The 13,964-nt window shown below is 38.8% G+C and overlaps 2 protein-coding genes across 10 annotated transcripts; one reads left to right on the forward strand and one right to left on the reverse strand.

Annotated features, from left to right (window-relative positions):
- Window positions 1–236: 236 nt before the first annotated feature.
- On the reverse strand, window positions 237–5,185 carry LOC149034042 (uncharacterized). 9 transcript variants are annotated; one of them, XR_016182813.1, is made up of 7 exons: window positions 4,791–5,167; window positions 2,637–2,725; window positions 2,450–2,508; window positions 1,890–1,950; window positions 1,768–1,803; window positions 1,301–1,377; window positions 441–1,109 (listed from the first exon to the last, which is right to left on the reverse strand). XR_016182813.1 is itself a non-coding variant. In XM_089193398.1 (6 exons), the coding sequence occupies exons 3-5, from the start codon at window positions 2,475–2,477 to the stop codon at window positions 1,003–1,005; spliced, it is 318 nt and encodes a 105-aa protein (XP_089049524.1). In that variant the 5' UTR covers window positions 2,478–2,508; window positions 2,637–2,725; window positions 4,791–5,185; the 3' UTR covers window positions 237–426; window positions 986–1,002. The 9 variants fall into 9 exon arrangements, 5 of the variants coding, with proteins under 5 accessions (XP_089049524.1, XP_089049525.1, XP_089049522.1 ...); XM_089193398.1 differs by lacking the exon at window positions 1,301–1,377 and adding an exon at window positions 237–426 and having other exon boundaries at window positions 986–1,109; window positions 1,768–1,950; window positions 4,791–5,185; XR_016182812.1 differs by having other exon boundaries at window positions 433–1,109; window positions 1,768–1,950; window positions 4,791–5,183.
- A 1,422-nt stretch (window positions 5,186–6,607) lies between these two features.
- LOC149034043 (uncharacterized) lies at window positions 6,608–12,508 on the forward strand. Its single transcript, XM_089193379.1, has 3 exons — window positions 6,608–6,700; window positions 7,283–7,392; window positions 10,072–12,508. The coding sequence occupies exon 3, from the start codon at window positions 10,085–10,087 to the stop codon at window positions 12,386–12,388; it is 2,304 nt and encodes a 767-aa protein (XP_089049505.1). The 5' UTR covers window positions 6,608–6,700; window positions 7,283–7,392; window positions 10,072–10,084; the 3' UTR covers window positions 12,389–12,508.
- Window positions 12,509–13,964: the final 1,456 nt, after the last annotated feature.

A 13,964-nucleotide genomic window follows, 5' to 3' on the forward strand; every position in this document is an offset into this window, starting at 1 on the left:
GGTGCTTAAGGCCTGAGGGATGGTCATCTATTTGGGAGAGGGTGCTTATCAGAGCTTAGGCTCTGATTCAAGGAATAAGCATATATCAAAATTTAATTTCCCACAATGGATGATTTCAACATCACTTACTCAAGCTCAATGCTAGGTGTAAGTCACATATAAATCTAGTAAACAACTGGGCTGGCTATGGAGTTCCTTGTAACTCAGTTGATAAAGAATTTATATGACAAGCTGGAGATCATAACATTGAACTGACTGGAGTACATGCCATTTAAATATGTTCTTTGTCCACACAGTTGACAATTGAATTACAGTTAACCCTGTAACTCTTAAGATCTGATTGTTAATTCTCCCCTGTAGCTGCTTCACATCTCCTTGTAAATTGGTTATGAGAACTTGGTGCTAGATCAAGATAGCAGCTTCTACCTGATAAGTTTGAATATTCTCATGACCTGTTTGCTGAATAATGTGTGGATATTATAGGGAGAAGTTTCTTGTCAATCACTTCTGAGAGATAAAGAGTTAAGCAGGATTTTAGATACGAATCACAGAAGGCAGCAAGGAGGAGGGACTAAGGAGAGAAGGGATACCTCCTGACATGTGCACAACCACTTGAAGGGATCTAGGGGTACACCAACCCTCCTCCCACCCCTCCCTCCATAAAAATGCTAAAACTTGGGTCTCAGAGAATGCATTTGTGCACTTTGAAGTAATAATTAGGTTATTTCAGTGAAACTAATCATTGTCATTTCATTCAGCAAAAGGAGCAAAATCATATGAAGTGGCCTACTAGGTTAACAGACCACCAGCCCTTCTTGAAATCCTGCTCACTTTTACTAAGATGTCATAACTGTTTGGTATAGTGATCTACTGATCAATTCTGGGTTTGAAAAGCCTTAAAATGACCAAAGAATTTATCAGCACTCATCACAGCAGTGCTGTTATTGTCTCTTCTTAGGAAAAGGTTAAGATTTCCCTTCCTTACCTCATCAGCTCTCAATGTCATGAATAAGTAGTGTCTTCTGTTTTCTCTATCATAATGCTCTGCTCTTTCCTGGAAATCTTTATAGTTAATGACTTCTCCACAGTACTCCATACCAAACTGATCCCTGGACAACAGTTACAATTTTTAATTGAGTGACAAAAGTATTGGGGATTGTTTTTGTTTTTTGCTGTACTCTGCTCTGTGATTGGTCCAAAAAAAAAAAAAAGATGGTGAAAACACAAAATTACTGACCTGCAAAATTAAGTACCAATAAGCATTTCTTTCCTGAAGATAAAAGTAAAAATATAAACTTACAATTCCAGATCTTTAAGAGTTCTCAATCCCCAGCCTTTCTTCTCTGTTTTAAACCCTTCAACTTTCACTTTACAGCCCTGCAAAAAGTGCTGTACATGTACATAAATTTGAAATCCTCTCATGGCTGATATCAGCATATAAGAATCATCTCTCATGAAAGCATATTTAACTCCCAGAAGTGATTAAGATGAAACTTCTCCCTGTAATATCCATATATCATCCAGAAACAGGTAAGGAGAAAACTCAAACTTATCAGGTAGAACTTGTTAAATTGATCAAACACCAAATTCTCATCACTACTTTAAAATGAAATGTGTAGCAGCTAGAGGAGAGAATGAACAATCAGATCTTGGGAGTTAAAGGGTTAAAATACCCATTATCTTTGTTCAAGAGGCAATTGCTTCAACAGCTAACCCTTACCATTTCAGTAACATCAATCTTAATGTTGTAATGATAGTTTCACTAACCTGTTTCACATCTCTCCACAAGCACTTCTGCTGTTACTATTTGGAGATCAATGTGATTGACAATGACAATGTGAGAAGGAAGACTGGCAAAATTAACCAACATGAGAGGAAAAGATACCAACCATTCTATCATCAACAATCTGTTCAGACAGTCCTTGCCACAACCACTAGAACATGGATCATCTGTTAAAAAATATTGCAATATGTTCAACAACAAAAAATTCCTGTTTCCATGTATCTGTTCAGTAAAAAATTGGATCAATGTCAGTATCTGATCAACTGAGCACCTACCCCTCTCCTAACCCAACATTAATCCTAACTTGTTATCAGTGGACTGTGGCTGAATTAGGGGAGGAGTAGGTGTGCAGTTGTTCAGACACTGACATTGATCCAGGAGACCACAGATGATGTTGAAATGTGGTATAAGAACCAAAAAAATAGCACACAAGGCACAGCTGAGTGTGTCACTGATGTTTGTACCTCAATATAAATGTGGAATTTATTCAAAGAATCTATTTGTTTTATACCATAAAAAAGCATTAAGGGCAGGTCATGCTCAGCTTATCTCAAAAAATATGATTAAGAAGACCTCAACAGTGGGTTGCTAAGTTCACGTACTGTAAAATACACATAACCATATTCAGCATATAGTGAAGTCTATGCATCAAAGCCATTAAGTTACCAGGATCTAAGGTACAATCACACTGCATTCTGCGCACTTCCTTGTTGATTCTCTTCTTTCTGAAACATGAGATGAAAAACGTGTTGCCCTGGTAACAGTAACAAGTTGTTTGAAGGGTAGAAAACTCAACTATTTTACACTATGAAATAGTTAAACACTGCTAATAGTAATTAAAAATAAAACCCACCTGTTAAATAAGTACTCATTCTCCTCAATATGCTCATAGTAAGGTGGTTGACATTCTTCAGCTGAAGAAATGATGTGCTCCTCAGACACCTGGAAAAGTAACAGCATTCATAGGTATTTTCAGATACTTTCAATGTTAACAGTGGAAAATTTCAGGAAGACCCATGGACTTCAAGACATACTGTAACTATCTAATGCTTCACACACCAAGTGGAGTGACAGATAAACAATATACAAATGGATTTCAGGATGCCATGCCTCTTTACAATGATCTGTTTCCTGTTTGAAGTGACTCGGCCTTCAAATATTCACTGCAGTGTACACAGTTTAAGAAAACCACCAAAGAGTTTCACTTTGACCAACTTTCCCGCCGATGATGCACTACAGTTTCTCAAAACTACCAATGAATAACCTTGCTCACAATCTTGGTCAGATTAGTTCTCTTCCCAACAGCGTAACGATTTTGTAAACTTTGCCCCATTTACTAGAGATACAATTCCAATGAACTAGACTCAATCAAACTGTTTTGTTCCACTCTCATATTCACCCATTTACAATGGGTGTAAAGAGCTACTCTGCATAACTTGTAAGAAATCACTCTCTTATACTATATTCTCTACATTGTGATTGGTTGTTGCTAAGTACTGATTGAAAAGGTTATTCAAGGTTGCATCAATCATGCAAACCAATCAATGTAAAAAAATCACGAAAGGTGGTGCTTCTAGCTCTTGACATAATGTTCACACTCATCATCTGACATGTGTCATGCACGAATCACAAAGTCTCCGACAACAAGCAGTGTAATGATCAGCAGCAGCAGCTGGTTACTGAAAAATATACACAGCATTCAAAAAGTTGGGTGACCACCAGAAAAAAAAATTGGAGTGAGACCAACTATAATGAGACAAAGTCAGGCGATTTTATGTTGCTCAATTTGAGACATTTTCTCCCACAGAGTTTCCACTGAAACTATTATCTACTTTGACTCTGAATGAGCCAGAAGCTTATCCATACAAAACAAAGAACACAAAAGAAGTGGGCTGTCTAAAAAGACCTATTTCAGGTTTATGCAATTTTTGACAATTTCAAGTTAAAATTTCCCTTTCTTGTACCTTTCAGTTATTTATACAATTTATATGCACAAGATGTGTAGCTCAAGTTTGCTAAAACTTTAGGTTAACTGATTTTGTTGTTATTGAAGTACCCCACTGTGTAGGTGAATCTTGGTTACATAACAAATTGATGAGTTGGTTCGTTATAATGCACTTATGATGACTTAAGTTTCCAACTCAGATCTGTATGAATCAATGGAGGACATCACACATTGTCTACCTTTTAAAGTTATGGGAACTTGCTATTCTGAAAAATACCAGAAAGCATTACAGGTAGCCTATGAGTATCACTATGAACATAATAAACACATCTTTGCTAATGTTAAGGCTGAACCTGACAAACCCTGTAACAAAAATGCAATTGCAGTATACATAATGTCTTCCTCAGACTATCAGAAAGTTGGCTATTTACCCACTGAACTAACAAGATTTGTACATCCTCAACCAAAGGATCCAAAGCTTGAGGTGACAGTGAGGCAAATCAGGTTTTGTACCACATTTCTTATAAATGGTTTTTACTTAATGATTGAAATTTCCACAACTGATCTATGGGAGAAGCCATGCAGTGATTAAAGCCAGCCGCAGAGTAATCCTAACCCTAGGTAAAGAGTGAATCCTGCAAAATGGCAAAATTAAGGAGTTCTATTTAATTTGTGCAAGTAATTTCAATGAGAGAGATATCTGTTTCATGTAAAATTTCACTTGCATCACAGGCATGGCACTGTCTGGTCTGGGATTGCACAAACATGGAATAACCTTCTGGCCCTCTTATTGCCCTGATTTGTTATGGCCTTGGCTATATAAATATACCGCTGCACAAATAAGATATTTCTGACAAAGTTGAAGTCATAAATAATAAAAAAACATTGATGAATCTAGTGTCACAAAGTGATGTATAACCACAGGCAGCCCAAGCTCCAGCTGTGAGATGATCAACTTGCAAAATAAGAGTCATGGCCAAATTACAAGATTTTGTATGGGAATATTTCCAACCGCTGTTAGGAATAAAAAGTACGGTCAAATTCTCAATAAAAATACCTCACCTTACTTCCACAGTATATCGCTTGCTGTCTGACCACTTACTATGTTGAAAAGAATCCATTTTGGTCCAACGCAGAATCCAAGCACATATACTGTAGTTTCATTTCAATTCACTTCAAACTTAACCTTCCCCGTGAAACCGAAGTACGCCGTGGGTTTAGACGCGTACCCATTCACCTTGACGCACGACCACTGAAAACCAGCTTGGCAACCCTTCCTCCTTTATAAACTGAGCCTCGCCGGGGATCACACCGTAACTTGGCACCCGTGGTTCTAAGACAATTTCTTCATGCCAAGTGACGACTAGATTTCTGAGCCAAAAGACAATGTTTTCGCTGCTTTATTAACACGCGACAAGTACTATTCAAGATAATTACACGATTGAATTACGTGACAGAGTCACTAGTCACGGTGTATTTCAGTGTGTGCTGTTATCGCCAGTTGTACCAAATAAAATCCTGTAGTTTGGTTCTGAAATGTTCTTACAGTTTTCAATAGCGTAAGCTGTCAGAACTCAAATATGAAATAACAGAAGCCAAATTTTTAAAAAAGAGTTTGCCATTTAAATGTTGACCGAGAGCGCTAATCAAATTATGATATTCGATACGTTGTTGTTGACGTCTTTCGTCACGAGCTAGTAAAATTTGTCAAATTTTGGCCTTTTAGAATGTTTAACGTATTAATCGGTGTGGACTAAAAGCTCTTTCCCACTATCTTTTAAACTTAAAACGGTTAAAATCTGAGATTTATTGAGCTACCTATATAAAACGGTCGGAGTTTGCTCAATGAACTAATTTGCATAATCGGCTGTCACGCTAGCAAAATCGCTAATAGTTTGAAGTCACCACGGCGAAAAAAATTAATACGTGCAAGATGTATTTATATTTTTCTGCTGCCAAACATCTTATTAGAAGAAACCAAGCGGAGTTTTCAATGGTTTGGTCTGGACTTGAGCAATATCAACCAGGAAAGAGAGAACACTTTTGACCAATTTCAGAAAGCTGTCGACTAACAAGTGTCTAAATAAATTATGACGAACCTCTGAATAAACGAATATCAAAATTGAAATGCGCTTTATACGCCTTATATATCACACAGTTTAAGAATACAAAAGATTTTTTTGCTGCATGCGGTGTGATACGAGGACCGGGCTTTTCAACTTTTGAAATTTTCCATGTCGCAAGAGGTCAAAAAAGGGCCTTTTGCAGCTTTGTCTTTTGAGAGCTGTAAAAATTTTGTTTTAACATAGAGATTTCAAGAAACTAATATGGTTTTATTTACTAGCTACCAAAGATACTTTATTGGGCAAAATTTGAGGGAAAACTTTGTTCCGATGCGAAATGCCTTTGGACCGCTCTTACAGAGATCGCCTCTTACTATGAAAACAAACAAATCAATTTACTTCCTTGATTCTTCTGCAGTTGCCCTTGGAGCGAGTTTATTCGTTTTCCTCGCTTGGCTCTTAAGCTTACCGCTTTTAATTAATTAATTAATTCATATCTGACGGTGGAGAATATTTCCATGTTCATGTTGGATAATTTCTCGCAGTTTCCACGCCAAGGGAAATGTCAATGAAAAGGGGCTCAGTGCATACATTAGACTGACGGCTCCACAAATAAAAGATTGTCCAGCGCTTGGTCTAATATATGGCCAACGACAAGCGGACAAAATTAATAAGTAATTGATAATACTTAAAGGACCTTTTCCACTGGCGCTTACGTTTGGCCGTTACGTTCAGCGGGCCTGGGGAAGAGAATGTCTATGGAACCTACAGGCGAACAGGAACAGACAACCACATTTTATTAGCTGCCTGATATGACTGACGTATGACGTGTGTTGGAAAAAACTTTAAGGACAAAAAGAGATGGTTAATGTTATTTTCGAAACAGGGCACTGAAGGCTACAGATTGTGGTAAGTACTGTCTGTGAAAACACCTGATTTACTTACATCATGATTAGAACATCGGTTTTTAAAACTGCTTCAAACCTCGTCGTGTTATGAATGATGTGATAAATGACTTGGCGGAAGAGAATTCTGACATGTGCGGTAGAAATTGAAAGAAATTCATAAACGGCAAAGTCGGTTAAACGTTTTTAAGCCCACTTAGACCTACCAAACATTGACTAAATTCGACGAATTGACTGCTACTTTAACCGACACTGGACATGATGATTTCTTTCAAGCTACCTTCTTTGAAGATTAAATTCCGACATCATCTGAGTTAGCCGAAGGGCAATCTACTAACACACCAACCTTGCGCAGAATTCCAACCGTTATGTGAAAAATATGAATTCCGAATGTCCATCACAAAATCTTAAATGAAATTCATTTTGTTTTTTCCAATGAAGAAAAGATAAGGAGAGACGGATATTTGTTATCCTACTTTTAATGCGGCGCCATTTGATGAAAATATATTTCGGTTTTCTAAGTCTAACTTTTTTACCGATGACAATTGTGAGCATGCAAAAATGAAACAATTAATTTTTGTTACAGGTAACATCCGGTCTCAGTACACATTGTTTTGCAAGAACTGTTGGGTTCTTAACCCAAAATTACAATCAAGACTTGTTACAGTACTGAATTGGAGCTTCTGTCTTGAAACGGTAAGCTACTTATGCTCAATGAGTATCTCTTCGCGAGCTGTTCATTTTCCAGTTAGTGCTATTTGCGTCATCGAATACAAAGTTGGTAAATAACAGGAACGTCTGGTTTGATCTGTGTTCTACCCTAAAAAGACAACTCATTGCTCTCTCCGTTTATCTTCTAAGGGTGTTAATCTAAATAAGACGGAAATATCGTAACAATCACGTGATGTCATGATCGAGAAGATCTCGCTTGGCTTCATGTAAGTGACCAAAATGACCCTTGATGTGCAGGCCGTTCACAGCGAATACAGCAGAACTGGAAACGATTTGAAAATTAAATTTTTGTCTAACACTAAACGGATGATTGCGCCGGGCGATATCCTTAGTTTCCGCTTGACGCTATAAAATCCAAAATTTAAAATATTACGGCACACAAGAGTAATGACGTTTTACCCCGAAAGGAAAAAAACGCATGAAAAATGAAACTTTTCGCCAGCCATAAACATGACCTCCAATGCTTTTCCTAAATATTTAAATGGCTGGCTCAGGAAGATATCATGAATGTATAAAAATCTTGGTATCGAGTGATTGTTTCTCTCCTGAGTCGTCAAATAAGTCTTTGCAAGAACGCAACGCGTAACGTATCATTTTTATGTCGAAAAGAAACAATATTCATTTACTTTACGGTCATTACATTTGTAGTCTATGAGAAAGAACAAAACTGGCCTCCTCAAACTACACCCCATCAAATTTTGTCCGAAATTTGGGCGATCGCCTATTCATTGGGAAATAACTAACTCTGAAAGAAAGACATAGCCACATTGGTATAAATTTCCTCGATGGTTCTTGGCTTTAAGCCGATTCTGTCCGTTTACTTTCAGTTTGATGGCGTGACAAGAGACAAAAAATATAATTTTTATAAATTCTTGACTTTTTACCATGGAGGTCTTTTACTTTTTTCCAGTAAAAAGTTGACTTCCTTCGGAAGATCTTATACAGGTCCCTTGACCCTCATCAAAATGAATAACGAACGTTTCTAACTTCAAAAGGCAATTTGCATCAATGCTGACTGTTGTAGAAATCCAAACAACACTAGTATCGTTGCGAAAGTTTCAAAAAAATTATCATAAGAATAACAACATAAACAGCATACAGAAATCTCACTGCTTCCCCCCTCTTTGAAAAGAAGCTATGGCTTCTTCCATTGAGTGAGATATATAAAGGAAAAGAGATCATTGTTTATATTTCGGTACCTTACATCACTTTTCCAAAAACGTCGACAAATAATGCACTTTTTCAAGGATTTTCACAATCAAAGTGCAAGATTATCAAATAAAGTTCGTATCGATTATGTACGGGCAATTATAACAACCACTCCATAGAATACAGGACTATACAGAAAGGTAGCTTATATAGAACATTTTCTGAACACATGCAAAACCTGTGAGTCATAATATATATTTATGAAGCAGATCAAAGAAAACCTACTCTCTGATTTAATATCTAGAAACGCGAGCTTGTTGCAAGGAAATGCGATTATTATTAAAGCCTATTAAGATATGGGCTGGGCAGTTTCGAATTTGCAGTAAGCAGTATGATGCGACACGAGCTCTCTTGAGAGCCCAGTAAATCGGTTTTGTTAAAAGCAACGCCTCATTTCACGTCTCTGCGAAAGGTATATCCAGACAACCTGCATGGAAAAACTGACCACAGCCATCGCACCGAATTTTTAAAAAAAAAATTTTAAAACTAAACGGGTGAGCAGCACTCTGCGAACGGTAGTTGTAAAATGTCTTTATTCTCCGACGCTTTTCGTTTAACTACCGTAGACTTCGGGGAGTTTTACAATTTAACACTAAACACCTATATTTATAAGCCATAGTTAGGGGCTATACGGGAGCCAATGACCATAAAGGCTTGGCCAGACCTACAAATAGGAACAGGTGATGTTGCGGAAAATTTGAAATTTTTTCGGGGCAAGGTGGGAGAATTCATTTGGGGACCACAGTTTTGGTTTTCTTTTTTCGTCACGCAGCAAGTTACAAAACGTAAATATAATTCTTCTTGGTTTCTTTCCGGATGCCACCAATGCCTTTTCCGATACCTCTATTGTTTAATACAGCAGTAAAAGATATATGTGCCATCAACACTTTTGAAAAATTGCTTAACATTTTATTTAGCGAAGTATAATGTTGATATTTCGGCTTTATAACACTATTGTTTTCCGCAACTATAACTGATATGTCTCTATACGAAGTGTTAAATTTGTTTCCCCGCTGACCACTCGTATTTCGGTCTTTTCTTCTTTCCCCACTCGTCGCCCGTGATGTCGTAACTCCCTACTAAGGTGTGTTCCTCTAGGCCTCTTTGATGGACAATGTAAAATATCGATCTACGAACAAGGGGTTAGAGTCCAAACCCCGTAGAAAATATGTATTAAACTTGTTAAATGAACCACAACATTTGGCTAAAATAAAATAAAATAAAAGTATGCGAAAAATGTCTACCTCAGTTTTCCAATGTCAAGGTTAGAGTTCTTTGACGTGATTTGCTAACTTAACTGTGAAATCACGTGCGCCGCGCGTGAACACAAAAAGAATACAAGGCAGGGAGGGGAAGATAAAAATTGAAATTTAAAGATAAACAGTCCGTGTAAAAGTTTTCACTAATTTCTCCTTTTTTTTTCAAACTGAGAAGAAACAGGGTCAAGATGGACAGCATAGAAGAAGCTTTATTAGCTATCTTCATAGGTATAGTGGTCGCCGAGTTCCTTCGCAAAACTGGTCGCGTGTTGCAAGCCATCGAGGTATACAAGGAATGTTTGATTATATTACACAGTCAGGCGCAGGTTATCGATCGTTCATTGGCAAACTTAATATTCCGTGTCATCTACTTGGCAATAATCTGTGCTTACGATTATATAAAGGATTACACAAGTGCAGAAAAATACCTCAGGGAACTCCTCCTATACCTGGATTCTAATGACACAGCTGAAAAAGGATGGCTCCATTTAGAACTGGCAGAAATACTTCAGGTACAAGGCAAATTAATGGAGGCCTGGAAATTTTACGAATCAGCAATCAACATCATGAAAACGATGGGAAACATACATGGCCAGGCACTGTGTTCCACAAAGCTCGGAGAAATGTTCCAATCGCATAGTCAATATGACAAGGCCCGAGAATATCAAGAGAAAGCACTCACTATCAGAATAGAAATTGGTGACAGGAATGGAGAAGCATCAAGCTACGGAAACCTAGGAACTTTGTTCCAATCACTCGGTCAATATGACAAGGCCCGAGAATATCAAGAGAAAGCACTCGCTATCACAATAGAAATTGGTTACAGGGATGGAGAAGCATCAAGCTACGGAAACCTAGGAACTTTGTTCCGATCACTCGGTCAATATGACAAGGCCCGAGAATATCAAGAGAAAGCACTCGCTATCAAAATAGAAATTGGTGACAGGCATGGAGAAGCATCAAGCTACGGAAACCTAGGAACTTTGTTCCAATCACTCGGTCAATATGACAAGGCCCGAGAATATCAAGAGAAAGCACTCGCTATCAGAATAGAAATTGGTGACAGGAATGGAGAAGCAACAAGCTACGGAAACCTAGGAACTTTGTTCCAATCACTCGGTCAATATGACAAGGCCCGAGAATATCAAGAGAAAGCACTCGCTATCAGAATAGAAATTGGTGACAGGAATGGAGAAGCATCAAGCTACGGAAACCTAGGAACTTTGTTCCAATCACTCGGTCAATATGACAAGGCCCGAGAATATCAAGAGAAAGCACTCGCTATCAGAATAGAAATTGGTAACAGGCATGGAGAAGCATCAAGCTACGGAAACCTAGGAACTTTGTTCCAATCACTCGGTCAATATGACAAGGCCCGAGAATATCAAGAGAAAGCACTCGCTATCACAATAGAAATTGGTTACAGGGATGGAGAAGCATCAAGCTACGGAAACCTAGGAACTTTGTTCCGATCACTCGGTCAATATGACAAGGCCCGAGAATATCAAGAGAAAGCACTCGCTATCAAAATAGAAATTGGTGACAGGCATGGAGAAGCATCAAGCTACGGAAACCTAGGAACTTTGTTCCAATCACTCGGTCAATATGACAAGGCCCGAGAATATCAAGAGAAAGCACTCGCTATCAGAATAGAAATTGGTGACAGGAATGGAGAAGCAACAAGCTACGGAAACCTAGGAACTTTGTTCCAATCACTCGGTCAATATGACAAGGCCCGAGAATATCAAGAGAAAGCACTCGCTATCAGAATAGAAATTGGTGACAGGAATGGAGAAGCATCAAGCTACGGAAACCTAGGAACTTTGTTCCAATCACTCGGTCAATATGACAAGGCCCGAGAATATCAAGAGAAAGCACTCGCTATCAGAATAGAAATTGGTAACAGGCATGGAGAAGCATCAAGCTACGGAAACCTAGGAACTTTGTTCCAATCACTCGGTCAATATGACAAGGCCCGAGAATATCAAGAGAAAGCACTCGCTATCAGAATAGAAATTGGTGACAGGAATGGAGAAGCATCAAGCTACGGAAACCTAGGAACTTTGTTCAAATCACTCGGTCAATATCACAAGGCCCGAAAATATCAAGAGAAAGCACTCGCTATCAGAATAGAAATTGGTAACAGGCATGGAGAAGCATCAAGCTACGGAAACCTAGGAGCTTTGTTCCAATCACTCGGTCAATATGACAAGGCCCGAGAATATCAAGAGAAAGCACTCGCTATCAGAATAGAAATTGGTGACAGGGATGGAGAAGCAACAAGCTACGGAAACCTAGGAACTTTGTTCGAATCACTCGGTCAATATGACAAGGCCCGAGAAAATCAAGAGAAAGCACTCGCTATCAAAATAGAAATTGGTGACAGGCATGGAGAAGCATCAAGCTACGGAAACCTAGGAACTTTGTTCCAATCACTCGGTCAATATGACAAGGCCCGAGAATATCAAGAGAAAGCACACTTATCAGAATAGAAATTGGTGACAGGGATGGAGAAGCATCAAGCTACGGAAACCTAGGAGCTGTGTTCCGATCTATCAGAATAGAAATTGGTGACAGGGATGGAGAAGCATCAAGCTACGGAAACCTAGGAGCTGTGTTCCGATCACTCGGTCAATATGACAAGGCCCGAGAATATCAAGAGAAAGGACTCGCTATCAGAATAGAAATTGGTGACAGGCATGGAGAAGCATCAAGGTACGGAAACCTAGGAACTTTGTTCAAATCACTCGGTCAATATGACAAGGCCCGAGAATATCAAGAGAAAGCACTCGCTATCAGAATAGAAATTGGTGACAGGCATGGAGAAGCATCAAGCTACGGAAACCTAGGAACTTTGTTCCAATCACTCGGTCAATATGAGAAGGCCCGAGAATATCAAGAAAAAGCACTCGCTATCAGAATAGAAATTGGTGACAGGCATGGAGAAGCATCAAGCTACGGAAACCTAGGAACTTTGTTCCAATCACTCGGTCAATATGACAAGGCCCGAGAATATCAAGAGAAAGCACTCGCTATCAGAATAGAAATTGGTGACAGAGATGGAGAAGCAACAAGCTATAGAAACCTTACATCTACGTTTCTCTCAGTCGGCTTGTATGCAAAGGCTGACGGCTATCTAAAGAAGGCAATGGAAGTTAGAAAGGGTATCGATGATAGAATTGGAGAAGCAGTTGACTACATACACCTTGGTTCAATTTCTCTGAAGTGTGGTGAATATGACAAGGCTCAAGAATATTGCGAGAAAGCCCTCACAATTTGTATGGACATCGGTGATAGAGAAAAAATAGTAGCCAGCTACCAGAAGTTAGGATTGTGTTACCAATCTCTTGGTAAAAATGACATAGCCGAAGAGTACGTTAAGCAAGCTCTCCTATTAAGTAGGGATATTGGACACAACTTGAACGAGTTTCGCTGCCTTTCTAATCTATTGGTGTTAATGGTGTCAAAAGGTCATCTTGAGGAAGCTTTTTCGTATCTTTTTCAAGTCATTCTAAAGTTCGAAACTTTGAGAGGTTTTCTTAAAGAAAACAATGAGTTGCAAATATCTCTTCTAGAAAAGTATGGTACCTTTCCCTACGAGTTGTTAAGTAGGTTGCTTTCTTCCACTAGAGAGCCTGAAGACGCCCTTTACGTCGAAGAGCTGAGAAGGGCAAGAGGCCTGGCCGACTTGATGACAGCTCGGTACTCTGTTCAAGAGCAGATCTCAAGCGATCCACAGTCTTGGTGTGGCATTCAAGGGATCATCACAAAAGAAGCAGACTGTGCATGCCTGTACATTTCGGTTGGTCAAAATGGGGTACGGTTTTGGATCATTAAAGCAACGGGAGCTATTCTTTTTTCAGAAAAGAAAGTGGACCTGGACCCAAACAAGGTGACCGGAATAGTCCCTGAGTTAGATGAGTTTTTTAAAGAACTGATGTCACTTCGCCGCAACAACCCATCAGGGCTGCATTACTGTGATACCGAAGATTTCAAAACAAGTCTTCACTTGTGTTACAACATAATCATTGCTCCCGTGGCCAGTTTACTGAAGCAGCCCGAGATCAT

This window comes from Pocillopora damicornis, chromosome 14 (assembly GCF_964200805.1).
Source record: "Pocillopora damicornis chromosome 14, jaPocDami1.2, whole genome shotgun sequence".
In the NCBI taxonomy this organism is placed as follows: domain Eukaryota; kingdom Metazoa; phylum Cnidaria; class Anthozoa; order Scleractinia; family Pocilloporidae; genus Pocillopora; species Pocillopora damicornis.